General features: G+C 58.9%; 1 protein-coding gene across 8 annotated transcripts in view; it reads left to right on the top strand.

Annotated features, from left to right (window-relative positions):
• TNRC18 (trinucleotide repeat containing 18) overlaps positions 1-27,504 on the top strand; it is an 84,451-nt gene that overhangs the window by 24,861 nt on the left and 32,086 nt on the right. For 6 of the 8 annotated variants that reach the window (XM_044935823.2, XM_044935822.2, XM_044935820.2 and 3 more), the window contains 12 exons: positions 408-2,147; positions 10,382-10,484; positions 10,730-10,935; positions 11,466-11,612; positions 12,085-12,275; positions 13,549-13,978; positions 15,502-16,497; positions 22,821-22,996; positions 23,415-23,551; positions 23,719-23,847; positions 25,260-25,431; positions 26,919-27,279. In XM_044935823.2, the coding sequence (XP_044791758.2) occupies positions 408-2,147; positions 10,382-10,484; positions 10,730-10,935; positions 11,466-11,612; positions 12,085-12,275; positions 13,549-13,978; positions 15,502-16,497; positions 22,821-22,996; positions 23,415-23,551; positions 23,719-23,847; positions 25,260-25,431; positions 26,919-27,279 (4,788 nt within the window). The remainder of the gene's footprint in view (positions 1-407; positions 2,148-10,381; positions 10,485-10,729; positions 10,936-11,465; positions 11,613-12,084; positions 12,276-13,548; positions 13,979-15,501; positions 16,498-22,820; positions 22,997-23,414; positions 23,552-23,718; positions 23,848-25,259; positions 25,432-26,918; positions 27,280-27,504) is intronic. The other 2 variants (XM_044935819.2, XM_044935821.2) reach the window with 2 other exon arrangements.

The following is a 27,504-nucleotide window of genomic DNA, read 5'->3' as shown; positions in this document are numbered from 1 at the left end:
TGTGGAATGGGGTTGGGGGGAACCACTACCCCAGCACTCCAGACTGCACCCTGGCTGTGTTTCCCAAGACTCCAGCCCCAGGCTCCCGGGGCCACCCATGGCCTTCTGGGACCTCCTAGCTACTGGGTCCTCAGCTTATCCTATTGGGCCCTCTGCGCAGCTCTTAATTCTGGCCTCTCCCCCTTTCACAGATGAGGAGACTGAGGCTCAGAAAGGTTAGTAGGTGGCCGAGATGAGGTTTCAACTTGTTTTTCATCCATTTCTAGAGCTGTCCTGTCCCAAGCCACACCGCAAGCAGTGCATGTTCCTCCTCTGTGCCTCGGGGTCCAGGGTACCCTTCCCGGCCTCCCTTGGCTCTGGACCAGGCAGTGGGGGCAGTGGCTCAGGTCTGCGCTCTTTCTTTGCAGATGGCTTCTACCTGCCCGCCCCGGGGGCTCCGGGTGCCCCGGGCACCCTGCACTCTCATGCGGCCTCCTCCAGGACCCCCGGCAGCCACTCCTCGGGCACCTCGACCAAAGGCGCTTCTCGGGAAGGTCCAGCCAAGGAGAGGACTGGCCGAAGCGGGGAGCCACCCCCACTGTTCGGCAAGAAGGACCCGCGGGCCCGGGAAGAGGCGGCTGGGCCGCGCGGTGTGGTGGACCTGACCCAAGAGGCAAGGGCGGAAGGCCGCCAGGACCGAGGGCCCCCACGCCTCCTCGAGCGCTTGTCCCCTTTCCTGGCCGAGCCGGGGCCCCTGCGGGCGCCGGGTTCAGCCACCGCCGAGTCGAAGGGCAAAAACCCGCCGCCGCCACTGTCGCTGAGCCTCTGCAACGGTACCGGCACCGGGGACGTGGGGATCCCCGCACTAGTAGCCGAGGGGGCCCGCGGCACCAAGGACATTGCGCGCCAGGACGAGAGCGCGCGGCTGCGGCGCGCAGAGGCCCTGCTACCCGGGCCCTGCCCGTGCCCCTCGCCACTCCCGCCGCCGCCACCGCCGCCAAGCAAGGGTCCGCCTGCGCCCCCTGCCGCCTCCGGGGCCTTCGCCGCGCCGCAGCCCGCCCCCACTGGCGTCTACACCATCTTCCCTGCGGCGGCCGCGCGGGAGCCGGGCCGTGAGCACCGCGTGGTGGCACCCACCTTCGTGCCTTCCGTGGAGGCCTTCGACGAGCGCCCGGGGCCCATCCAGATCGCGTCGCAGGCGCGTGACTCCCGGGCCCGGGAGCGCGAGGTGGGCCGGCCTGGGGTCCTGCAGGGCCCGCCCGGGTCTCCGCGGCCACCCCCGGACCGGCCTGAGAACCTCCGCGAGAAGAGCTCTGTGATCCGCTCGCTCAAGCGGCCGCCGCCAGCCGAGGCCCCACCGGCGCGGGCCGCACGCGCCTCCCCGGACCCCCGGGCCTACCTCCCCGCCAAGGAGCTGCTCAAGCCCGAGGCTGAGCCCCGGCCCTGCGAGCGCGCCCTGCGTGGCCCCGCTGTCACCGCCGCCTCCCAGCAGGCCGCCAAGCTTTTCGGCCTGGAGCCTGGGCGGCCGCCCCCGCCCGCCGGCCCTGAGCACAAGTGGAAACCTTTCGAGCTGGGCAACTTCGCCACCACGCAGATGGCCGTGCTGGCCGCGCAGCACCACCACGCCAGCCGCGCCGAGGAGGAGGCCGCCGCCGCCGCCTCCAAGAAGGCCTACCTGGACCCCGGGGGTGCGCTGCCCCGCGCCGCGGCCACCTGCGCCAGGCCAGGTGCTGACATCCATGCCGTGGCCCACGGGCCCGGAGAGGCCTCCGCCATGCAGAGCCTCATCAAGTACAGTGGCAGCTTCGCCCGCGAGGCCGTGACTGTGCGCCCAGGCGGCTGCGGCAAGAAGAGCCCCTTCGGAGGCCTGGGCACCATGAAACCCGAGCCGGCGCCCACAGCTGCCCCGCGCGCCCAGACGCGCCTCCCGCACCCGGGGGGCCCTGCAGCATCCAGCGGCCGACAGCTGAAGCGTGACCCGGAGAGGCCTGAGAGTGCCAAGGCCTTCGGCCGCGAGGGCTCCGGGGCCCAGGGTGAGGCGGAAGTGCGACACCCGCCTGTGGGCATTGCTGTGGCCGTGGCCCGGCAGAAGGACAGTGGCGGCAGTGGCCGGCTGGCACCTGGGCTGGCGGACCAGGAGCGGTCCCTGTCGCTGAGCAACGTCAAAGGTGAGTCCTGGGTCCCACCCCCACTTGCACCTTTAATTCCCCTTCACCTCCCCACCTCTGCGATCCTTTCTCCCTGCCTGCCACCCCAACACACACACACACTCTATCTCTCCTCTCCCAACCGGCCTGGTTCTCTATTTGTCCTTTATTCCCCTTGTGGGCTATGACTGCTATTTAGGGTTTATTGCTTCTTCTGTTATGCATGTAGAAGAATGCAGGAAAGGAGAGGGAAGTAAAGGGACCGTTAGATTTGTTTCCATGACCCTGAACACCTAGAGATCTGCCAGATTCATTTTCCCATCTGATCTGCAGAGCTCCCCGTGCACTGTGATCTTGGGTTCTGCTTTTTTTTTGTTTTTTTTGCCCAGGTAGGTAGGCTCTTGCTGTTGGAAACTATAAGTAGCAGTTTTGATGGCCTCTGTTGTTCTGTCCAGAGCACTCACCGTAGCTACCTTTGCCATTCCCTAGTGGCATTTCAGCTTTTGCTCTGATGTTTTTGTGTTTAGGAAGTGGCTCTGAATATTTTTGTGCATTGCGCCTCCCTGATATTTTGAGTCATTTTCTAAGAATAGATTCCAACAAATAGATTAGCTTTAAGCTTTCAATTCTAAGTCCTTGAGGGAGGTAATCGTGCCTTACTTACCTAGTTCTGTGTTCCCAATACCTAGCGTGGGGCCTGGCGCATAGTAGATGTCTGATAAGTGGGGGAATGGGTGACTGAGTGTGACCGCTGGAAGCCAGGGACCCCCGGTGTCCCTGTGGTATCGACAATGGATGCCTTTGTGACTTCTTAGGTAGTTAGAGATTTTTATATGCTTGTTTGAACTCTTTGATTTTAGACTACTCAGAGTTGTGTTTTATTAAAAAAACAAATGTCGTTAAGCTGGGTAGGAAGTAATGGTACATTTCTTTTAATTACTGGTGAAGTTGAATATCTTGTCCGAAGGGGGTTGATTGGTTACATTTAGTTTTGTCCCTTGCATATTTTCCCAGTTGGATTCCTTCCTGGAATTTTGCATAGTTGATACTAATGGCATTTTGGTTGGAACTCTGGGCTTGGGCTGCCCAGAGAGAGCCCAAGTGAAAGTGAAGTCTCTCAGTTGTGTCCGACTCTTTGAGACCCCATGGACTGTAGCCTACCAGGCTCCTCTGTCCATGGGATTTTCCAGACAAGGGTACTGGAGTGGGTTGCTATTTCCTTCTCCAGGGGATCTTTCCAACCCAGGGATCGTAATCAGGTCTCCCGCATTGCGGGCAGATGCTTTACCATCTGAGCCACCAGGGAAGCAAAGAGAGAGCCCAGCGTTGAGCCAAAGGCCCCACCTACAGGTTGGGCGCCGAGGCTGCCCTGCTACCCCAGGTGCGTCAGTGTGTGGAGGTGCGGGCGTGGCCGGCTGGGGCCAGAGCCCCGGAAGGCTCAGAGCGGGTGACGCTCAGGGAGCCTTTGTTAAAAGACCGACTGAAGCCGTGGCTCTGCGTGGAGCACCCTGCCTGGAGCCAGAGGCCGCCCTCAGACCCCAGGAGCTCACGAGGCCTTGCCTTACTTAGTCTGCAGTCGAGAGTCTGGGTGTCAGTCCTTGGCTTGGAGGTGGCTGGGTGGCTGGTGGACAAGCCCTCTTACTAGGTAGATCCTTCTGGGAGAGAAAAGACCTTTTGGGGGTCCTTTTTGTAGAAGAATGCTCATGAGAAGCGATATGGCCCTCCTGCTGGGATCACTTCCTGATACCTAGCTTGCCTGTCTCTGCCCCAGGGATCTGTGTCTGTGGTTGTGAGTGTGTGTGTGCGAATGTGTATGAGGGAATGTGTGTGTGTGTAAGAGTATAGGTGAGAATGTGTCAGAGAGTGTAGGTGAGAATTTGTTTAAGTGTGTGTATGTGAGAATGTTTGTGTATGAGGGAACGTGTGTGAGAGAGAGAATGTGCATGAGGAAACGTGAGTGTGAGAATGTGTATGAGGAAATGTGTGTGTGTGAGAGTGTATGAGGAAATGTGTGTATGTGTGAGAATGTATGAGGGCATGTGTGGGTGAATGTGTGTGAGAATGTATGAGGGCATGTGTTTGTAAGAGAGTATAGGTGAGAATGTGTAAGAGAGTGTAGATGAGAATGTGTGTGTGTGTGTGTGAGAGAATGTGTATGAGGAAATGTGTGTGTGTGAGTGTAGGTGGGAATGTGTCAGAGAGTGTAGGTGAGAATGTGTGTGTTTTAAGTGTGTGTGTGTGAGAGAATGTGTATGAGGGAATGTGTGTGTGTGTCAGAGTGTAGGTGAGAATGTGTGTGTGTGTGAGAATATGTATGAGGAATGTGTGTGTTGAGTGTGTGTGAGAATGCATATGAGGGAATGTGTATGTGTGAGGATGTGTATGAGGAAGTGTGTGAATGTGTATGAGGGAATGTGTGTGTGTATGAGTGTAGGTGAGAATGTGTGTGTATAAGAATGTGTATGAGGGAATGTGTGTGTGAGAATGCGTATGAGAATGTGTATGAGGAAATGTGTGTGTGAGAGTGTAGGTGAGAATGTGTGTGTGTGAGAATGTGTATAAGGGAATGTGTGTGTGAGAATGTGTATGAGGGAATGTGTGTGTGAGTGTGTAGGTGAGAATGTGTATGAGGGAATGTGTGTGTGAGAATGCGTATGAGAGAATGTGTATGAGGGAATGTGTGTGTGAGAATGTGTATGAGACAATGTGTATGAGGGAATGTGTGTGTGAGAGTGTAGGTGACAATGTGTGTGTGTGAGAATGTGTATGAAGAAGTTTGTGTGTGTGTAAGAGTGTAGGTGAGAATGTGTCAGAGTGTAGGTGAGAATGTGTGTGTGTGAGAATGTGTATGAGGGAATGTGTGTGTGAGAATGCGTATGAGAGAATGTGTATGAGGGAATACGTGTGTGTGAGTGTGTACTTGAGAATGTGTATGAGGAAATGTATGTGTGAGTGTAGGTGAGAATGTGTGTGTGTGAGAATGTGTATGAAGAAACGTGTTTGTGTGTAAGAGAGTGTAGGTGAGAATGTGTCAGAGAGTGTAGGTGAGAATGTGTGTGTGTAAGAATGTGTATGAGGGAATGTGTGTGTGAGAATGCGTATGAGAGAATGTGTATGAGGGAATGTGTGTGTGAGAGTGTAGGTGAGAATGTGTGTGTGTGAGAATGTGTATGAGGAAATGTGTGTGTGTGTGTAAGAGAGTGTACGTGAGAATGTGTGTGTTCAAGCGTGTGTATGAGTGTGAGAGTGAGTGGGATCCGAGAGCGAGGAGGGGACAGTCTGGGGACGCGGCTTTCAGGAATCTTGGGGCTGAGGCTGTTTTCCTGTTTCCTGACTACAGTTGGAAAGTAGGTGATTGGAACCTTGACGTGAAAAAAGGTGAAAGTGTTGATCGCTCAGTTGTGTCTGACACTTTGCGACCCCATGGACTGTATAGCCCACCAGGCTCCTCTGTCCATAGGATTCTCCAGGCAAGAACACTGGTGTGGGTTGCCATTCCCGACCCGGGGTGGAACCAGGGTCCCCTGCATTACAGGCAGATTTTTTTTTTACTGACTGAGCCACCAACTTTCCTCAAAAAGGAGCCCCATAAGAAGTGGGTCTCCCCGCTCTGGATGGCCTCACGGGAGGGAGCTGGCACCACCCTGACTAACTGTAGTTGTCAGCCGGGCACTGCTGGGCCCCCAGCCTCCCGGCTCCTCCTGGGGAGTGAGCCCATTCCCTGGCAGTGGGTTCAAGTCTAGGCTATGCTTCTTGCAGCGGTGTGCCCTTGAACCAGAGGCCTCAGCCCCCGGAGCCCTGGTGTCCACGTTCACTGTGTGGCGCTAGGAGGGCTGCCTCGTTCCCTGGCGCCAGGTGGGCTGATGGGCACGCAGTAGGTGCTTCATACACGGGTCTACCTTTTCTCTGCTCACATTTAGAGTCTTCAAGGCTCAGAGTTTCTGCCCTAAGCCTGAGATCTTTTTTGAGAAATGTCCCGAGTGGGCTCACTCAGGGTCTGGTCTGGCTACTGGGATCTCGGACCCTGAGATGGATGAAGGACGGACCTTGTGTACACCTGTGAGCTCCAGACAGCGGTGCCGATGCTCGAGAGGCCAGCAGACCAGCACTGTCCCTGCCATTTAGCCGGGGGCAGGTGCAGGCAGGCCCACGTAGCCCCGGCCAACGTCTCCTCCTACAGCCCCCCAGCGGAGGATCTGTTCATCCCCCAGCTTCCAGACGGGAGAGCAGGGCCCGTGGAGGTGGAGTGACACGCCCTGGGTCACTCGGGCTAGAACAGGTGGGCTGAGCTTGAACCTGAAGCCCGGGGCTGTGCCTCCCGCCTCTCCCCCTTGCCTGTTGTCAACTCTGTGGTGGCGTAAAACCGGGGACCAGATCTGGGGGGCTGTGATGGTGCCCCCCAAACCCTGCTCCACTGTCCATATCACCCAGCAGAGCCGGGGTCGCACTGGCTATAAGCCGTGGTGTGGACCCCAGACTCGAACGATCGTGGAGTCAGCCGGAGCTGTGGAAATGTGCAGATGGGAGTCCAGGAGGAGGTTGCCATGGGAACCGGGCCTCAGCCTGGGCAATAATGGCTGGGATTAGAGGCTGTGACCCACAGAGAAGCTGTCGCTGCTGGGGATGCGGGCCCCGGGGCGGGGCTGCAGACAGGCAGGCTGTGGGGCTGCCGTTTCCCCGGCGCTCACCCTGTGCAGGCTCTCTGCTTGGGGGCCGTGCACCTGCGTGGGGGGCGGCCGGACAACTCACTCAGACCCCGACGCCAGCTGGGCCCCTTCTAGGCAGTCAGGAGTGTGACCTGGGCAGTGCCTCTACCTGTCTGTGCCCCGGTTTCCTCATCTGAGGTGGCTGGTGTGAGGGCTGGAAGTCCTCTCCTGGGTTGATGACTGGATGAATGTGCGCACGGAGCGGCCCTCGGACCCTGCTGGGCACAGGGTTGACTTGAAAATCGCCAGAGCTCATGCCTCAAGGGCTGGGGAGGAGGGGGTCTTCTGTGTGTGTGGGACCTTGGGCTTGGCTCCCCTCTGCCCCACACACGTGCCTCCTGGAGGAACTGGCCCCCGCCAGCCTGAGCTCAGCAGAGACAAGCCAAGGGCCCTCTTGGTTTGCTTGTTCGCAGGCGGTTTTCAAAGCCTTAGTCAGATCACGTCTCATCCCTGCTCAGCACTTCCTCTGGCTTCTCCTTTCACCTTGGACGGAGTCTCAACCACATTCCCTTCCACGGCCCACAAGGCCCTGAGTGCGGTCTGCACCCTGCCCTTCCCCTGCCTGCTTTCTTCCTTGGCATTCTCACCCTGATGAGGCAGGCACACTCCTGCCCCAGGGCCTTTGCACCTGCTGCTTGTTCTCTCTGCATTGCCCTCTAGATGTTCTCACGAGTTTGTTCATTCGCACTCCCCATGTATATGCTGAGCACCTTCCTGTGTCAGGCGTTGTGTAAGGGGAGAGGTAGATACCTCAGAGTGAGACTGCTCAAGCCAGAGCAGCGCACTGTCTGATGGAGGAGACGGACGATGAATAACCAACAAGCAGAGTGGCTGTGTGATGTGCTCAGTGCAGTGAGGGAGACAAATAAGGGAGCATGATAGAGGAGAGGTGGTCTGGGAGGGCTTCCTGGAGGAGGTAGCATATGACCTGAGGTCTTCCTGGGGAGACTGAGTACTACAGGGGCCAGGCACGTGCACTCTAGGTGGGGGGAACAGTGTGTGGCCCTGAGTGTGGCTGGGGGTGCACTGGACAGGACAGCTGGGCGGCCTGGCACTCGGTAGGAGGGACAGGGTGAGCAGGGGTTAGAAGGAACAGTTGACGCAGGAGGTCGGGGTGGTGCCCAGGCCGCGGTGGTGGAGGGCATGTCACATTTCTTTGGACACCAGCTGAATTTGGAGGGAGTGGTCTGGGGCTCTGGCCTGAGGGACCCTGCAGGTGGTGGCTTCTCCAAGCTGGGCTGGCCTGCGTGCAGGCTTCTGGTGGGGCCTGCAGTGGGAAGCCCCTGAGGCCTGTGTAGTGACAACCAGGGCGGTGGAGAGGAGTCAGGCCTGAGGACTGAGCTCTTGGGGACAGGCCACACTCCAGGCATGTGACCCTTCTGGGAGCACCAGAAGCTCTTTGCCAGAGCCTGTCCCCCAGTGCAGCATGGTCCCGTAGATGGAGGGCCCTTGGGGTTTCTGTGGGCCTGGGAGGCTCTCCCCTGGGAGAAGGCGTGTGCTCTGGTTTCTCGGTCTGGCCGCAGGACTCTGAGTGGCCCTGCCCAGAAGTGTGGCCGCCCTTGAGGGCCTCATTCCTGAGGTGGGGCCTGTGAGGAGGGCCCCTTCCAGCCCTTGGTGAAGGGGGTGGGCAGGAGGGTGGGCGCAGGGTACCCTTTGACTTGCGAACGGCACTGAGTCTGGCGGCCTGGGTACCCTGGCTGCGTCTTAGCTTCTCTCCCACCGTCCACCTTTCCCCTCTGCTTCCCGGCCTCTTGCCACGAGCTGGGTACAGTCATGGGGCCTGGGCGCTGGCACAAACAGAGGGTCTGCTCTGGCCCTGCGTGGAGTAAGGTGGCAGGCAGCCTGGGGCTCGCTTCTGTGACCCACAGGGGCCAGATGGGAAAGACTTCTTCACCCATTCTCACCCCACCCACCCGGTGCCCCAGCTCACTGGTTCTTCTCTCCTTAACCGCGCATGCTGCTTCCTCGTTGCCCCAGGGGCTTCTGGAACCTCCTGGGCCTGCCCATGGTGCCCCCCAGCCTGTCTCCAGCTGTCTTTTGAACTGTATCCCTTCCCTGACCTGCTTGGTCCATTGGGCATATGGGCTTATGGCTGTCCCTCCCTGCCCACTCGCCTCCTGTTCCCGGTGGTGGGCTCCCACCTTCCTGAAAGGAAAGCCTCTCCTGGGGAACAGTTCTCAGGAGGTCTTTGGGAGTTCCTGGTGTTGGGGGTGCAGGAGGGAAGAAACAAGGCGAGAGGCCAATGGCAGCATGCCAGGTTGGATCCCTGCCCCCGGGGGCTGTGTGGGGCTTGGGGGGCCTGCTGGTGGACCCTGGAGAGGGGACGGGAACACTTGTCTGCAGCAGAGTAGTAACTGACAAGGTCCATGTGCCCGCGGGCCTGGGGGCGGCTTCCTCCCTGAGCGCATGTCTGGAGCTCCAAGTGGGTGGACACTGGCCCCAGGAAGGCTGATCCTAGGGAAGGAATTAGTCCAGCCTCAGTGGGTTTCTCTTTTATTTTTGGTTGCTGTGCATGGACTTTCTCAAGTTGTTACTACTGGGGGCTTCTCTCCTGTTGCAGAGCACGGACTCTAGTGTGCACGTGGGCTCGGGAGTTGGGGCTCCCGGGCTCTGGAGCATAAGGGCTCAGTAGCTGTGGTGCACGGGCTTCGCTGCCCGGTGCCATGTGGGATCTGCCCGGCCCAGGGATCAAACCCATGTCCCCCGCGTTGGCAGGTGGATTCTTCACCTCTGAACCACCAGCAAAGTCCTTGGTTTCTCTTTTGAGAAAAGTCTCGGCTGCTGGCTGAGTGGTCTCTGCCGCTGGTGGCCGTACCTGCCTCCTGGGCCCTGGCCTGCCTCTGCAACCATGCACGTTCTAAATTTTGGCTCATGATGTAGAAGATAACCCAGGGATGAGGAGCTGGGGAAGGTGGCGAGTGAGGAGGGCTGAGCTCCCGTGCAATCGGTCAGGGCTTTGGGAGGGGCGGGGAGCCCAGGGGAGGTGCAGAGGGACCAGCTGTGGGGGCCTGGGGGTGCCTCCTGGGCACCAGGGCCAAGATGGGCCAGTTGGGGGGCAGCCCCTCCAGTCGCCGCCCCCCCCCAGCCCCGTCCCACGCACATAGGGTTCTCCAGTTTCAGTTTTCCGACTTGATTTTGAAGAGATCAGCCACACGTGTGCAACCGCCGGAACCATGGCGGGGCCTCCGGGTGGCGGCTGGCTTCCCGTGACCCAGGCTTGGCTCCACGTCTGCATGGCGACCGCTGTTTTGGGTTGTGGCTTTCCCTCCGTCTTGACCCGCCCCCAGCACCTGCCTTTCCGGCACTAAAGGAGGAACCCTGTCCCCGAGTGCTGCTCAGTTCATCCTGGGTTATGGCGCCGTCTGTTTTACGACGTTTTCCTGCAGCTTCCCGGTTACCTGGGAGAGTTACAGGTGGGCTCTTTGAGGGTGGTGGAGGGTCGTTTCTGGGCACAGAGGATGTCTGGCCAGGGTAAGGGACCTGCTCAGATGCTGAGGGCTTGTTGGGGGCTCTGAGTGGGGCTCACTTCCTGCCCTCCCACCCGCCCAGGGCACGGCCGAGCTGACGAGGACTGTGGCGATGACCGGGCCAGGCATCGGGAGGAGAGGCTGCTGGGGGCGCGGCTGGACCGAGACCAGGAGAAGCTGCTCAGGTGAGGCCTGGGGGGCCCCCTGGGGCGGGGTGGGTGGCCCTACGTGGGCATAGGGTGGTCCTGAGCGTGTGGGACCCCTTCCAAGGAAGGCCTGGGGCCCCTCTCTGGTGAGCCCCAGCTGGCTTTTCTGCCCCTGGGTGCTGAGCAGTGGCCTGGTGTCCACTGGTCCCTTGGGGCACCCCTTTTTTTGTCCCCCTCGTCCCGGGGCCGTCCCAGCCTCACCGATGCCTCCGCTCCCCTTCCAGAGAAAGCAAGGAGCTGGCGGACCTGGCCCGCCTGCACCCCACCAGCTGTGCTGCTAACGGCCTGAACCCCAACCTCATGGTGACTGGGGGCCCGGCGCTGGCGGGCTCCGGTCGCTGGTCTGCCGACCCTGCGGCCCACCTGGCCACTCACCCCTGGCTGCCCCGCTCGGGTAGCACGTCCATGTGGCTCGCCGGACACCCGTATGGTGAGTGGGGGGTGGGGATAGTGGAGGCCTGAGTGTTTCCGTCGGAGCATGGTGCTGGCGGCTGGTGTGGGGCGGGACCCCTCCTTTCACCCCGGTAGTTCACCTCTCTCACTTGTCCGAAGTGGAAAAGTGTTAGTCGCCCAGTCGTGTCCGACTCTTGTGACCCTGTGGACTGTAGCCCGCCAGGCTCCCTTGTCCATGGGATTTCCCAGGCAAAAATATGGGAATGGGGTTGTCATTTCTTTCTCTGGGGGATCTTCCCGACCCAGGGATTGAACCCAGGTCTCCTGCATTGCAGGCAGATTCTTTGCCGTTTGAACTGCCAGGGAAGCCCAAGCAGGGTCATTATTGATGGCCCCAGCCTTGTGGGGTTCTCTGCCAGGCCTATTGGTGGACAGTGGTCAGAAGGGGTGACGGGGGAGGGTTCACAGCCAGCCAGCTCTTATCCTCGGCTTCCTCCGTGAAGACCCAGGAAGAGAGGGGGAGTGGGGAGTGGCCCCAGCACTGACTTGGGCCTGGGTCTCTCCTAGGCTTGGGCCCCCCTTCTCTGCACCAGGGCATGACGCCTGCCTTTCCGCCTGGCCTGGGGGGCTCCCTGCCTTCAGCCTACCAGTTTGTCAGGGACCCCCAGTCAGGCCAGCTGGTGGTCATTCCCAGCGACCACCTGCCTCACTTTGGTAAGTGGTGGTCCGTGGTAGGGGGCAGGGCTGTGATGGCCTCATACAGTGAGACTGTCCAAACGCCATGGGCCTCCCGAGGTGGGGAGGGGGTGTCCACGCCGCAGAACGGGGTGGGGGTGTCACGGAGCCACAAGGGTCCTTGTTCTGATGAGTTCCTACCCAGAAAGCCCATGTGGAGAACCTAGGCAGGGCTGCCCGGGCGGGGGGCCTGGACTCCGCCTTGGTGCCCCCAGCCCTCAGGAATCCAGTTTGCAGAGCACTGGGTGTAGTGGGAGGAGGTGTGGAGTTGCTGCGTTGGCCACTCCCGCTGTGTGGCCTCGGGGCCCCCAGGAAGCACCCGGAGGCCCAGCTGAGCCCGTTCTGCCCCTGTGAGCACACGGTCCCTCTCTGGGCCTCGGCTTCCCTGTCTGTGAAGTGGGGTGACAGGAGTCGGGAGCTGGGTGCAGCCTCACGGTCTTCTCGCCCGCAGCGGAGCTGATGGAGCGGGCCGCCGTGCCGCCCCTCTGGCCCGCCCTGTACCCGCCGGGCCGCAGCTCTCTGCACCACGCCCAGCAGCTGCAGCTCTTCTCGCAGCAGCACTTCCTGCGGCAGCAGGAATTCCTCTACCTGCAGCAGCAGGCGGCCCAGGCCCTGGAGCTGCAGAGGAGTGCCCAGCTGGTGGTGAGTTGGGCTGGGGGCCATGGAGACCCTTCCTGGAGCCCCCTCCCATTGACGGCGAGGCAGAGGGGCCAGCCGGCAGACGTTCAGTTCTGGACTGGGAGGGAGAAATGAGAGGTTGGTGGTCAGGGAGGACCCCCCGAAGGAGGTGACGTCTGTCCAGAGACCTGAAGAAGTCGGTTGTGGAGGAGCCCTCTGGCCAGAGGGGATGGGGTGAGCAAGCCCGAGAGGCAGACAGAGCCTGGCAGGGTTGAGGAGCCATGGGGAAACCGAGGCAGGAGAGGTGGCCCCTCCTGTGGATGGGAGGTGTTTGCCTGGGAGCTGAAAGGATCCCAGTGGGCTCCTGCCATCTCCTGAGCCCTGCCTGGCCTAGCCGGGTGCTTGATGGCCTGGGCCTCCCTCTCGGCCAGGGCTGGCCTCCACCCACGTTGCCTGGTCCCGTAAGATGGGCGACACTTGGTGTCCCCCTGTGTGGGTGGACTCCCCAAAGCCCACAGCCCTCCTGCCTTCTTGAAGGTGTTCCTGGATGCTTGTCCTCTGCCCAGCTTTGTCCCTCCTTTTTCGTGCTTCAGCCGCTCTGAAGGAGTCAGCAGATGACGTACAGAGAAAGGGGCCTGGTTTTGAACCTTGTAGTTCTGCCATGCCTGGCTGAGTCCCTTCGGGCGAGTGAATTCACCTCTCTGGGCTCCAGGTTTCCTCCTGTGGAAATGCAGCGGCTGTAATTTCTGTGTCATCGAGTTCTTTATTGAGATTTTACAGCGGTGAGGGTGGGGGGCTTGGAGCCCTTCTTCATGGTGTTTTTGTGTGCGGGCAGCCTGCTGGGCCTGGGCTGATTTTGAGCCGTTTCCTCACAGCCCAGGAGGCTCACTGTCGGAGGTGTTTGAGACCTCGCTGTCATAAAGCAGGAGAGGGTTATCAGGTAGTGAATCCTCCGTGCAGGCAGCTTTCCTCAGCCCGTGGTGGAGCCGGGGGTGGGACAGTCCTGCGTCTTCAGGGGCCTCCCACCTCTGCCTGGCCCCCCGCGCTCTGTCTCTGGGGGTCCTAGGGGAGGGTCAGGGTCTAGACCAGAGGTTCCCCCAGCCCCGTGTGCTGGAATTCTACAAGGAATGCTGTGCTTGTTACGCGAGCCGGGACGGAATGTCCATCTCAGGCAGGGTCCTGCAGCCGCCGACCCTGCCTGGCATTCTCCGTGGGCTGGGGGGAGCCTGGGGGGACGGGGCCGGTGCTGGGTGATGGCTCCTGCCTCACTGACCCTGCCTGCCGGCCCCCCCCACAGCAGGAGCGGCTGAAGGCCCAGGAACAGCGGGCCGAGATGGAGGAGAAGGTGAGCAAGCGCAGCCTGGAGGCCGCAGGCAAGGCCGGCCTGGGCGCCGCGGGCCCGGGGCTACTACCGCGGAAGCCACCTGGCCTGAGCACCGGCCCCACGGGTACCTACGGCAAAGCCATGAGCCCGCCGCCTTCTCCCCGCGCATCCCCTGTGGCTGCCCTGAAGGCCAAGGTCATTCAGAAGCTGGAGGACGTGTCCAAGCCTCCTGCCTACGCGTACCCCGCCACGCCCAGCTCCCACCCCAGCAGCCCGCCGCCCGCCTCCCCACCACCCACCCCGGGGATCGCCCGCAAGGAGGAGGCCCCCGAGAACGTCGTGGAGAAGAAGGACTTAGAGCTGGAGAAGGAAGCCCCCAGCCCCTTCCAGGCCTTGTTCTCAGGTAAGAGCCGGTGAAACGGGTGTCCTGGGCGCCACTCACTCATTGATTCATCCGCTCGTTCCTTTCCCTGTTGAGCGCCTGCCATGTTGGCTCTGCCAGGAAGTTCCTTCTGGTGTTTTGGCCAAACTGGTACGTGGCCTGCTGCCAAGCTCTGGAACGAACCATCCGCCCTCGTCTCTCTAGTCTTCCCTCGGTTGGAGGGTCAGGGGAAACGGGTGTAATGTTAGAATTAGGTCCTGAGTTCAGAAGGCCTTGTTCTGAGTTTTGAACAGAGCGACGCCCATGAGGTATTCGGCACCACCTGATAATAACAGTACCTTCCGGGTCGGACCCCTGCCCACGTGCGGCACGCGTGCACACATGCGCCCTCTTCCCGTGTCCTGTGTCCGTGGGGACACGCAGCGGGTGGCCTCGATGGGGCCTGAGGCTTGTGTTCCTCGTCCCGTGTGAGGACGTGAGTTCGAATTCCAGAGTTCAGATTTCGGCCTCTGGGATGCTGTGTGTGGTCTCGGGCCGGTGGCGTCCCTCTCTGGGGAGAGCCGATGTCTTGCTAACGGTCGAGTCAAGTGTGGAGCACGGGCCAGGCTGCGGTGCGGTGGGGGTGCTCCGTGTATCTGTCTCCCCTTGTTGGTTCCTGTTCAACCCTTACTGCTTGTGCCCCCCACCCGCCCCCTGGACGGGGCCTGATGCTGCAGAGTCAGCTGCACACCACCCTGCTCTCCGGGAGGTTATACTTTGTGGTGGGGGGAGGTCGGAGGTAAAAAGGTGGGGGCGGCACAGTGTTACTGTCAGCGTTTGAACAACTTGAACTTCCCGACTCTGCTGGTGGATTCTTGTGGGACAGATGGCAGAGTCCGCCGGGCTGGGTGGGGACCATTTAGGGGTCTTTTTTCTTTTTAATAACTTCATTTATTTTGGCTGTGCTGGGTCTTCGTTGCTGCGCAGGGCTTTGCCCTAGTTGTGGGGAGTGGGGGCTACTCTTGCGGGGCACGTGCTTCTCATTGCGGTGGCTTCCCTCGTTGCAGAGCACGGGCCCTAGGGCGCGTGGGCCTTGGTCGTTCCGGCTCCCCTGCCCTGGAGCGCGGGATCGGTAGTTGCGGTCCATGGACTTAGTTGCTCTGTGTCATGTGGGGTCTTCCCAGACTAGGGATCGAACCCGTGTCTCCTGCACTGGAAGGTGGTTTTTTTTACCACTAAGTCACCAGGGAAGCCCCCTGTTTAGGATCTAATTACCAGGTTCTTCTGGTCCAGCTTTGTGCCAGATGCTGAGGTTAGGAGCACCAGAGACCAAAGGTTCTGCCTTTGAGACCCGAAGACCCTTGGGGGCTGCAGGGTCGCCGTTTTTTTCTCTCTGGGGCCCAGATGTGCAGAGACGCCCTGGGGTTCGTCAGGTGCCGTCGGGAAGGGCCTGCAGCCCTGCAGGGCAGCTGAGGAGAGAGGGTGGCGGGCAGATGGGTGTTGACGGGGACACAGTTGTTGCACAGGGCCAGAGGGGCCCCCACTGACCTGCGTGTCCTCTGCAGATATCCCAGCCCGGTACCCGTTTCAAGCTCTGCCACCGCACTATGGGAGGCCCTACCCGTTCCTGCTGCAGCCCACGGCGGCTGCCGACGCCGACGGCCTGGCCCCCGACGTGCCGCTCCCAGCCGACGGGCCCGAGCGCCTAGCGCTCTCCCCTGAGGACAAGCCCCTGCGCCTGTCCCCATCCGAGGCCCCAGAGCCGCTGCGCGAGGTCCCGGATGAAGAGCCGCTGGTGGAGCGGGAGGTGAAGGCGGAGGTGGAGGACATGGACGAAGAGCCCGCCCAGCTGCCCTCACTGGGGTCCCCGCTGACGCTGCCCCCCGGGGACGCCCTGGCGGCCCCGAGCCCGGCGGGAGGCCTGCTGGAGGCCCAGGCGCTGAGTGCCAGTGGCCAGGGGCCTGAGGAGCCCCCCAGGTGCCCGGACTTTGCTGAGGGAGCCGAGGCGCGGGTCGATTCGCCGGGCCTGACGGAGTCCTGTGCGGCCGCCCCGGACTTGGGGCCGCGGCTGACGCCGGAGCCGCTGGTGGAGGCCAAGGAGGAGCCAGTGGAGGTGCCCGTGGACATGCCCGTGGCCGTGCCTGTGCCCTTGGCGGAGGTGGTGCCCGGCGAGGAGGACCTGGCCCAGACGGCCCCGAGTGAGCCCCGACCCAGCCTGGAACTGCCGGACTGTGATGTGCCCGCTGGGGAGGGCGAGTGCCCAAGCCTAGAGGCCCCCGAGGCCGGCCCTGTGCCCGGCGGCACCTGCTTCCTGGAGGAGGCAGGCTCTGAGGAGTTCCTGCCCAGCCTGGAGGACCCGCTGGCCGGCATGAACGCCCTGGCGGCCGCCGCAGAGCTGCCGCAGGCCCGGCCCCTGCCCTCCCCAGGCACTGGAGCCACGGCCCTGGAGACGCTGGAGGCCGCGCAGAGCCTCGTCCTGGAGCAGAGCTTCCTGCACGGCATCACCTTGCTAAGCGAGATCGCCGAGCTGGAGCTGGAGAAGAGGAGCCAGGAGGCGGCAGGTGAGGCTTCTGGGGGCTGCTTTCCTCTCCTTGGCCTATTTTTTAATTGTTATTTATTTTTGGCTGTGCCACCAGGCTTGTTGGGATCTCAGTTCCCCGACCAGAGCGCAGAGTCCTAACCACTAGGCCACTGGGAAATTCGTGCTTTTTCCCTTCCTATTTAAAAAAAAAAAAAAACTTATTTTTTTTAAGTGGAATTTTTAAAGTTTCAGAATCTCTAGAATCTGGTTTATTTCTCATCACTTTTTTCCCCCTTTGTGAATTAATTTTTAAAAATTGTAAAATACACATACCGTAAATTGTACTGCTTTAACGGTGCTAGGTTTTTGTTGCCTGTGTTTTTTTCTAGTTACAGCAAGCGGGGACTGCTCTCTAGTTGCAGAGCACAGCCTTCTTACTGCAGTGGGTTCTCTGGGTGCCGAGCACAGGTCCTGGGGCGCTTGGGCTTCAAGAGTTGCAGCTCCAGGCTCTATAGTTGTACGGGCTTAGTTACTCTGGGGCATGTGGGATCTTCCTGGATCAGGAATGGAGCCCGTGTCTCCTGCATTGGCAGGCAGATTCTTGACCACTGAGACACCAGGGAAGCCCCACCTTAACCATTTTTAAACGTACAGGGTGGTGGTATGTAGTCACATTGTCATGTAACCAGCTTATGGCCTTCTTAGTGGTGAAATTTCTCCTTGTTCTGTCAGTGGTGAATTAGCGGGATGCTTTGCACTGGGAATGACCAAGACTCACTGGCTTAGAAAAAGTCGGGGAAATTTTATTGGCTTGTGGAATCACAATATGTCAGTAATGAGGTCATGTTTCAGGTATGGCTGCATCCAGGTGCTCAAACCCAAGTCAAGTCATCAGGAGTTCTTTTTTCCCTCTTCCCTGTCCCTCCCTCTCATAGCTTCCCTGCTTTCTATTGGCTTCATTCGGAGGGGTGCACTTTCCTCGTGGGTCACTGGTACTTCTCCCAAGCCCACGGCCCATGGACTGCAGCCAGCATACACACAGAAGAGGCCACCTCTCTCCTGGTAGCTCTGGCAGAGATGCTGTGATACACTCAGTAGTTGGCTGACTGTGGTTCATGCTTTTTGCAGAAGCAAAGTCTGTATCCCAGGAGATGGGATGGACTGGGCTGATCCTGCCCAGCCCTGGATGGGGGAGCAGTCACTTCCAGGATGTAGGTGTGTGTGTAGGTGGGTGGTCATCCTCAGAAGGAATGGAGTGCCTTCAGCAGAAAGAAAGTGTCTTCAGTGAATTCTGGGCTGGCACAAAAGCACTGATGTTCAACATAGAAATCGAAGTGCTCCAAGAAATACGTAAAGAGCCAAAGAGTCAGGCGCAGCCTTGCCAGTCTGCAGTCCAGCCAGAACACTCGCGGGGGCAGGGTGGCGCTCAGCTGGGGGGAGGTCGTAAGAGCAGTTCCGGGTGTTCAGCTGTATTTCCTCTAGAACATCTACACTTGAACGAGTTTCTATAATTAAGACCATTTTGAAGCAATGTTTTGTTACCTGCCTTTTCCACTTTGTTGTTGTTCTGCCGCTACGTCATGTCCGATTCTTTGTCCGATTCATTGTGATGCCGTGGACTGCAGCACGCCAGGCCTCCCTGTCCATCACCAACTCCCAGAGCCTGCTCAAACTCATGTCCATCGAGTCGGTGATGTCATCCAACCATCTCATCTTCTGTTGTCCCCTTCTCCTCCTGCCTTCAATCTTTCCCAACATCAGAGTCTTTTCCAATGAGTCAGCTCTTTGCATCAGGTGGCCAAAGTATTGGACCTTCAGCTTCAGCATCAGTCCTTCCAATGAATATTCAGGGTTGATTTCCTTTAGGATGGACTGGTTTGAGCTCCTTGCTGTCCAAGGGACTCTCAAGCACTCTCAAGTCTTCTCCAGCACCCCAGTTTAAAAGCATCAGTTCTTCGGCACTCAGCCTTCTTTTTCCCTTAGTATATCCTTTATTAAACATTTTTGAAACTGTGCGTTCTTAAACAATTTTTTGGAACTACGCAGTTTTCTGGCCAGAGGAGGCCCCAGACTTCAGTTGACCCAATCCTCAATTATCAGGCATTTTAATTTGCCTTTTTTTCTATAATTTTATTCCCTTCCTTTTGCTGTTGTAAGTAACGTGATGATTACTCTTGGAGAAAAATCTTTGTCCGCACTTCTGCTTTCCTAGGGGTTTGTTCCCAGGGGTGGAATTGCTGGGTCAGAACCAGATCTCTTTTGTCATCAGCGTCCAATGCCCCCTTTCCTGGAAGCTTGGATGAGTGACACCTCCTTCCCCGCAGGCGTCTGTTGTTTTGTGGGGTTTTTTCTTTTCTTGGTTGCTGTGCTCGGGCTTTTCTCCCATTGCAGGGGGTGGGGGGCTGCTCTTCATTGCAGCGCTCTGGCTTCTCGCTGCGGTGTCCTCTCTTGAGTTGTGGCGCACGAGCCTAGCTGCTCTGCAGCACGTGGAATCTTCCTGGACCGGGGATTGAACCTGTGTCCCCTGTATTGGCAGGTGGATTCTTAACCACTGGATCACCAGGGGACTCCTGTTGTTCAAGTTAATTGTTTCTTTTCTTTCATTTAAATAGTTCCGTACAAATTTCCCACCCCCACCCCCAGAAGACACACCTGTCTAGATCCTGCCAACTGGTGGGTTTTCAGTGGGGACCACACAGGCCAAGGGGCCTCTGGGAAGGAGAATGCTGAGGATGGGTCACCAAGTTTGGGGGCTTCTGCCTGCTCTTGCCTGTCTTCACGCTGCTGCCTGATTCATGCATTCATTTAGCTCCTCCTATACACCCGGCAATATTGGGTACCAGCAGTGAACCAGGCTCTCAGCGTGCGGCCCTCAGCACTGTTGGGGTGACAAGCGGGAGGCCCAAACAGTGGGGGGGGACAGGGCAGGGGTGGGAAGGTGGTCTCCCATAGCAGATGGCCAGGGAAGCCCCTCTCAATAGGTGGGGGAGGGAGATTCTTCAGGGGAAAACCATGCCAGGCTCAAGGAATAACAAGTGCAAAGGCCCTGGGGTGACTGTTTGCCCCAGGGTAGAACAAAGGTGAGGAGGCCAGGGGCTGGAGGGGAGCCCAGAGGGGAGAGTGGGTGCTGGGAAGTGGGATCACTGTGGGGGGGTCATCTTTTACTCACTTGGAGTGAAATGAGAGGCCACTGGAAGGAGGATTTGCGTTGCACTGATAGGATCAGACCTCACTGCGGTCTCTTTGGGGGCTGTGCGGGGGCTGATGCTGGGGTGGGGAGACCTAGTAGAGGCTCCCGTCTGCATCCAGGCCCAGGGTGGTGAGGGGTGCACAGGTGCGGGCAGGTGGGTTCTGGGTGGAAGTTGGAGCTGGCAGGCTTTGTGAAGGGACTGCAGTTGGGTGTGTAAGGACGAGGCTAAGGGTTCTGACCCGAGTTGCTGGAAGAGAAGAAAGGTTTCTGAAGCGGGGAAGCAGTGGGAGGGGCGCATTCAGGGGGATCCCAGCGGCTGGCGTGGACACGGATGCTCCTGGTGGTGCCCTGCAGTGCCCTCGGCACTCTGCAGTGCAGGTCTGCTGGCCTGAGCGTGGGCTCTGTGATCCCGGGGTGGGGGCCGGCGTCAGGCTGGAGCGGGCGCTTGGAGGCGCCGGCGTGCAGGGGAGGGCCTGGGGGCCCTTTGCCTCCGACAGTCATGAACGGACCCTAAGCGTCGGTGCCCTGCCGAGGGCCTGCAGGCCTGGGCCGCAAGTGGTCCAGGGCTCCAGCTTGCCCCACGGCCCCATCACTTCCTGGCGCCACTCCCACTTCCCCACTCCTGCCCCACGCAGCCACCCGTGGGCAGCAAGCACGGGTGTCCCAAGGCGAGTGGCCGTCCTTCCCGCCCTCTGGCACCATAGTCTCTGTGATGGACGGCTGGTCCTGTGGAGGTTCCAGTGAGTGTTGGGCTGGTTCCCAGGTCACCTCCGCGTTGGTACAGCCGCAGGGCTGGGGTATTAGCTCGGGCTGCTGTAATAAACATACAAGCGCGGTGGGGCGGGGCAGGGGGACAAGTCTTGAGTAACAAGAGTATGTGTTCTCATGACTCGAGAGGCTGGGCATTCTAGACCCAGGTGTCAGCAGGGTTGGGTTAGTTCCTCCTGAGGCATCTCTCCTCCACAGACCTGTGGACAGCCACCCTTCCCTGTGGAATTCTTCCATGTGTGTCCGTGTAGCCAAACGTCCCCTTTTATGATGATGCAGTCTCGCTGGATCAGACAGAGCCCACCCTGACACCCTCGTGTTAATTTGTTCCCTCTTGAAAGGCTCTGCCTTCCGAGCTGTGACGGTGTTAGGGCTTTCCATGTGGACTTGGGGGCACACAGCTGCTGCCCTCGGGCCACCAGGCTGCCCTCTGTGTCCTGGGGACCCCAGCGAGGCTGGTACGTTGGAGGGTGAAGCAGGTGATGGAGTCACTGTGTGGTCCCCTCTGATGAAGCAACTCTCCCCTGCCTTATCCAGCAACTAAGAAACTTACAGCTCGGAGGACCTTGAAGGGATTGGGGTGGGGTGTGTCACCTGGGGTGTGGGCCACATGCTTCAGTCTAGTGCCAATGCTTGAGGCTGGTGGGGTTCACTGCTTTGTGGCCTCAGTGTCTGTCCCAAAGACACAGAAGACCAAAAGCAGGGACTCTCACCTCCCCACCGGTGACGTGTGGTTGTGACTCGAGGGGAGCACTGCTGACACCTAGTGGTGATGGCGAGGACGCCTCTCAGTGTCCCAGGATGATGCCCAAGAGCCGCCCTGCAGCAGAGATTCGAGCCCACGGCCATGTGAATGGCGCCAGGGGTCAGAAGCCCTGATCTGGGCGATACATTTGTTAAGGCTGAAGTTAGGGAATTCTGCACGTTGGTTGTAAGCAATAAACTTTTCCGGCACTTCCCAGGTGGTCCAGTGGCTTAGACTCCACGCTCCCAATGCAGGGGGACCGCGTTTGATTCCTGGACAGGGAAGTAGATCCCACATGCCCCGACTAAGAGTTGGCATGCCACAACTAACGGTTCTGCATGCCACAACGAAGACCCAGTGCAGCTAAATTAATAAAAACTTTTAAAAACTCTCTCTTTAAAAAGCGAATATACTTTTCCCCTCAGATACACACAGACCGTTCTCAAAAATTGATCATATGTTACATCACAAAGGAAACATCAGTTGGAAAATGAAAACTCATGTTATTTTGGTAGAAAGACTGTGGAAAAATAGGTTCTCAGGTACCACCGTTGAGATCCTGAGTTGCTGCAGCATTTCTGAAGGGCAGTCGGAATATTCATGAGAGATAAACGCACACACCTTGATCATGTTAATTGCACAGACAGGAATTTTCTGGAGACAGTGCCTGTCTGTTCACTACCAAAAAAAAAACAAAAAAATCTGGAGCCACCTGAATGCCATCAGCAGGGGACTGTTTAGGTAAATTAAAGCTTATTGATCCGAGAGAAAACTAGGCTGCTGTTACTCGGTTTCGCTGCATAAAATTGCTGATATTCTAGTGGTTCTGACTTACAGAAATGGCACTTTCTGTTCGGGTTCAAGCTATAGCATGCATGCGTATTTTTGTGCTAATGGGAAAACACGTTGAGTAGCAACGAGCAGAGTGTGATGCGGTGTGTATTGATGGGTGCCGATTTCTGCTTGTGAAACTCGAGGACTTCCCTGGTGGCTCAGATGGTAAAGCGTCTGTCTACAATGCGGGAGACCCGGGTTCAATCCCTGGGTCGGGAAGATCCCCTGGAAAAGGAAATGGCAATCCACTCCAGTACTATTGCCTGGAAAATCCCATGGACAGAAGAGCCTGGTAGGCTACAGTCCATGGGGGTCGCAAAGAGTCGGACATGACTGAGCAACTTCACTTTCACTTTCTGCTTGTGAAGGATGCCTGGGTGTTACCCATGTTTGAATGTGTGTAAAAGTTTCTGGAACCACCTGCCACGCAGTGTCTGCAGAGGCATCCTCTGGGAGGGGCCTGGTGGTGGGAGGAAGAAGGCTTGTGTTTCATGACACTTCTCTGCTTGGTTTGTGGTTTTTATCATGTGCACATGTGACTTTCGCAATTTACAGAACTTATCATGGGGTTATTTTTTTTCTCATGGTGAAAACCACGCATAGTCCTTGTGGAAGATTTTCAGGACAGATAAGCAGAAAGAGAGTTGCCTTGTTAGGGCGCGGCTCTGCCGTTCTCTGGTGACCGCCTGCGCGTCTGTGAGTGGACGTGCTGTGAAGGACAGGACCCTGACCCGTGTCCTCTTCCCAGGTAGGGATCTGAGGAGGGTCGCCTAGGTGCTCGTGAGCCCGGCCCCCAGAGTGTGGGCTCACTTGCCTCCTCCCGCAGGTGCAGAGCGGGGCCCGCCCGTGCGGCCCTCGCTGGAGAGCCTCCTGGCGGCCAGCAGCCACGTGCTGAAGGAGGTGCTGGACGGCCCCTTCGTGGATCCGCTCAAGAACCTGCGGCTTCCACGAGAGCTGAACCCCAACAAGAAGTACAGCTGGATGCAGAAGAAGGACGAGCGGGTGAGGCGTCCTGGGTGTGGCTCGGGGGAGCGGGCTGGGCAGAGGACGGGGTGCACCCAGAGAGGCTGCCTGGCCTGGGCCTTGGCAGGGTGCACGCTTAGGGGAACCTGTTGCACTCCCAGCTTCCACCACCACCTTGTGGGGCGGTCCCTGGCGAGTTGTCTCCTCTTCCCTGGCCTCAGTGTACCACGTGATCACGTGTCCAGGGTGTGTCCCGTGGGCAATGGCTTGGGGGCTCGAGGAGAGCAGATGTGCGCGTGACAGATGCCAGCCCTGCCCGAGAGGCACTTGCAGGCCACCTCAGCCTGGACACGGCCCCGCAGGGTTGGCTTTCTGGTCCCTGGCGTGCACACGGGGAGTCTTGGTGAGGGTGGCGTCCCTGCTGTGAGACCCCACGCTCACCCGCCGCTCCCCGCAGATGTACGCCATGAAGTCCTCCCTGGAGAGCATGGACGCTATGGAGCTGGACTTCCGGATGCGGCTGGCGGAGGTGCAGCGCCAGTACAAGGAGAAGCAGCGTGAGCTGGTGAAGCTGCAGCGGCGCCGCGATTCCGAGTGAGTGCGCCCCGCGGCCCGGGCTCTGTAGGCGCCGCGCTCAGGAGGTCCGCCGTGCAGGCCGCCAGGTGTGCGTGGCCCCGAGTGACGTGTGCGCTCCGTGCGCCCCCTTCTCCGCGCCCCACCCCACCCCCGGGTTCACAGCCCAGCGTGTGATTCTCTTTAAGGGACAGGCGCGAGGAACCCCATAGAAGCTTGGCACGCAGAGGCCCTGGCAGGCCACGGAAACGGACCCACGCCCTGAGCGCCCTGTCGCCCCCCCGCAAGAGAGGGAAGAGCCGCATCCATAGCGGAAAGTAAGGCTGGCCCCTCGGTGGGTCGGGGACTGGCACAGAGCTCGGAGGGGAGGCGCGCGGGCCCGTGTGGGGCCTGTGTCGGCGCCGGGGACCTGGCGTCCCTCAGGCTCTGACCCGCCGGGATCGGCAGCTCGCGGGCAGCACGGCGCGCTGCCCCGGGCTGGCCAGGAGGGTGAGCGTGGAGCGGACAGGCACACCCACCCCAGCCAGCAAGTCGAGCGTCACCCCAGAGTCAGGCCCGTCTTCCTGCCGCACTGGCGTCTTTTGCGGCTAGGGCCTGCTTCCCTCTGTGATGGGCGGCGTCACTCCCGGGCTCCTGGTGCATTGTGCCCGGGGTGCTCCCTGTGTCTGGGGCCTCCGCCTCCACGCACGCTGGGGAGAGGCTCCTTGGAGCCACATGTGGCTGGAGCGAGAGCGCTCCCTCTGGGTTAGCTGTGGATAGAGGAACGGTGCTGCGGTTTCCCCGGGCCTTCGGAGCACGCCTCAGCCTGGGCCAGCAGGGCAGGCGGCCAGCAGGGCTTGGGTGAGGAAGCAGAGGGGCCACAGGGTACCTTCACAGCCGCAGGAGAAGCCATGGGTCTTCTCAGGAGAAGACAGCCCCAAGAGCCCCCCTGTCTTGCATTTAAGCTTGGATGTCCCTGACTGACCAGAGGATGCAGAGAGAAATACCCTGTTACCAGCCACAGGCGGGTGGGGAAGGCCACTCGTGGAGGAGCAGGCAGAGGCTGGGGCTGCCCTCACGTGGAGCCACTGGGGAGGTGGGTGCGCCTCCTGCCGAGTCCCAGGTCTGCTGCGCCTTGTGACCGTGGGCCAGGTGTTAGCTCCTGTAGGTGAGCGCCTTCCTCTATAAAGAGCAGTGTGTGGAACCAAGTGTTGTTTTGTGGTTAAAACACAGACACGGAGTGAGACGCACGGTAGAGACCTGGTAAAAGTTACTTCTGTCTTATTAGTACTTGTGAGGCGTTAGCGTGAAGCGGGCCACCAGGACCCTGGCCTGAATGCTCAGGCACAGCACAGCGAGGCGCTCCTTCACAGCAGCTCTTGATTGTAACCCCCGCGCCATCCTGGTGGATGTCTGTTGCATTTCTGGTCCGTGTTCTTGGCGTGCTTGGGTACGGAGGTCTCTGACCGTGACGAGATGTGTATGTGTGTACGTGAAGGAGCACAAGAGAGAAAGGGGCCGGCAGAGACACTGCTTTCGAGAAGTTCTTCTTTTTTCCCCATTAAACACTCATTCTGCCTCCTTCACAAGTGTCCTAGAGTCCTGGCACCACAGTGCTTCAGACTCGTCAGCCTGCCATCAGTCTGTGCTTCAGCATCCAGAGCCCACCCTTCAGGGCCATGAGGGCGGACCCCCGGCCCGTGCATGCTGCCTGGCCGGGCTGCTGACCGGTCCCATGTCTGGGTTTCAGGCTGAGCAGCAAGCCCCTGCTGACCTCAGACGACTACGAGCTGGGAGCGGGGATGAGGAAGAGACACAAGGGGCCTGAGGAGGACCACGACGCCCTCGGCGGAGCAGGGAAAGCCCGGGGGAGGAACCAGCCTTGGGACGAGCACGAAACCTCGTCAGACTTCATGAGTCAGGTTGGTTGCCCCATCTCTCAGGTGTGCTGTTGGCTTGAGGCAGAGGGTCTGGCAGGGCTGCCGGGGCTCACACACCCCCTTTGCGGGTCTCCTGGCCCTGTTGCGCAGACATTTTCGGAATACACTTAACTGTGGAATCACTATGGATAAAATGGAATAGTAACCTGGGCGCAAACGCTTTTGTTGAGGGTGGTTGCCTTAGTGCCAGAGCCACTCCTCCAATCTTGGTCATTGTGCAGAGCAGGAAACTAAGGCCCAGGGGAGGTCAGAGAGCTGGCGAAGTAACACAGCCCCAGGTGGAGCTGAGGCTGAAAGCTCGTCCTCTGTGTGTGCTCCGTGACCCTCTGCTGAAGCGCAGAGGAGAGACTGCGAGTTCCTAACCCGATAGTGCAATTACTCAGTTGTTTCATGGTATAATTATTTAATGAGCGGCTTCACCATTCTGGAGTTTGAAGAAACAAGGGCTTGATGCCATTGTAATTTCCTCTGGGAACTCTCCTGAGGTAAAGGGGCGAGCGCCAACACCTTGAATTTTCTTGTTTCTGCAGAGCATTGAAATCACCCACTTGAAGGCCCTCATCGCTGAATACTAACATACCTTGTTGTCCCTCCCAGAAAAACCCTGTGGGAGGGGGCTGTTACGGTTGACTCGGGTGTCAGAGAGAAGGACCTACATAGGGGAGAGTGGGTCTGTGGGGAGGGGAAGAGAGCCAGTTTGTAGTTTGTACGTCAGCATCCTTTGTACTCTCGAACCGTGAAGGGCACTCTTGTTGTCTAATTGACACTATCCCAACTTTTTCTCTCCTTATGAAATGTTACCTGATTAGAGACAAAATAGCAATGAAATGTTCAAATGAGGGCCATTGAAGCTGCATGTTTCAACAGCAAATGACTCCAGCTGATGGGAGACGCGCAAGCAGGAATTTATCTGTGAAATCTCTAATCATTCTTTCTGCTTCAGGCGTCCAAGGCACATTCAAGGCATTTTCTTGGCAGCTTCAGCCCATTTAGCTGGATGGCCTGGTTTAGGCTGCGAGGCCACCTTCATCACCTGCTTATGCAGCTGAGATAAGCAGATCAGCTGTGCTGTGATCTGGGTTTTCCGTCTTTGGGTTCATCCCTCCTCCCTTAATCCAGCTACCTTCTTCCCCGTGGCTCCCTGGCAGCACTGTTTTAGACGCTCCCCCCTAGGAAGCACAGCGCCACAGCCAGCCGGTGGCGAAGAGAACTGTGACCACAGGAACAGCTCTTTAATAAGAGCTTCAGGTGCCTTTTCTCAGTTCATCTGCAGCACAGCCCAGTGCTGCCTGTGCGTAATCACCCCCATTTTACAGGGTAGAGGAACTGAGGCTAAGAGGAATTCAGCAATGTGTCAGAAAGCCACAGAGGCAGGGAGGAGGAGCCCAGGTTCGTCTGAGCTCATGCACTGAGACCCACTGTGGGTGTCAAATGTCTTAACCCCACGACTTCCCAACTTCCCTTTCCAGCTAAAGATTAAGAAGAAGAAGATGGCTAGCGACCAGGAGCAGTTGGCAAGCAAGCTAGACAAAGCCCTCTCCCTCACAAAGCAGGACAAGTTGAAGTCGCCCTTCAAGTTCTCAGATGGTTCTGGGGGAAAATCAAAAGCGAGCGGGGGCTGTGGCAGGTACTTGACGCCCTACGACAGCCTGCTGGGCAAGGACAGGAAGGCGCTGGCCAAAGGCCTCAGCCTGTCTCTGAAAGCCTCGCGAGAAGGTAAACACAAAAGGGCCGCCAAAGCCAGGAAGATGGAGGTGGGGTTCAAGGCCAGAGGCCAGCCCAAGTCGACCCACTCCCCCTTCGCCTCGGAAGTGAGCAGTTACTCCTACAGTAAGTAGTGGGCCGCGCCGCCTCAGGGCTGTTCTTCCTCCCTTTCCTTCCTTTCCTCCTCTTTTGGCCTCGAAAGCTCGATGGCCTCTGGTGATGGTCTCTTTTTCCGCTTTGGCGCCGGTACCAGGCCGGAAACGGAGGTGGTTGTGATGAATGGGCACTGTTCTTTGGGCAGCCACCTGTGATTGGTGGGGACTCGTGATTGGCGGGCGGGTGGGAGCGGAA

This window comes from Bubalus bubalis, chromosome 24 (assembly GCF_019923935.1).
Source record: "Bubalus bubalis isolate 160015118507 breed Murrah chromosome 24, NDDB_SH_1, whole genome shotgun sequence".
NCBI lineage: Eukaryota > Metazoa > Chordata > Mammalia > Artiodactyla > Bovidae > Bubalus > Bubalus bubalis.
This window is presented reverse-complemented; position numbering and strand designations above follow the sequence as displayed.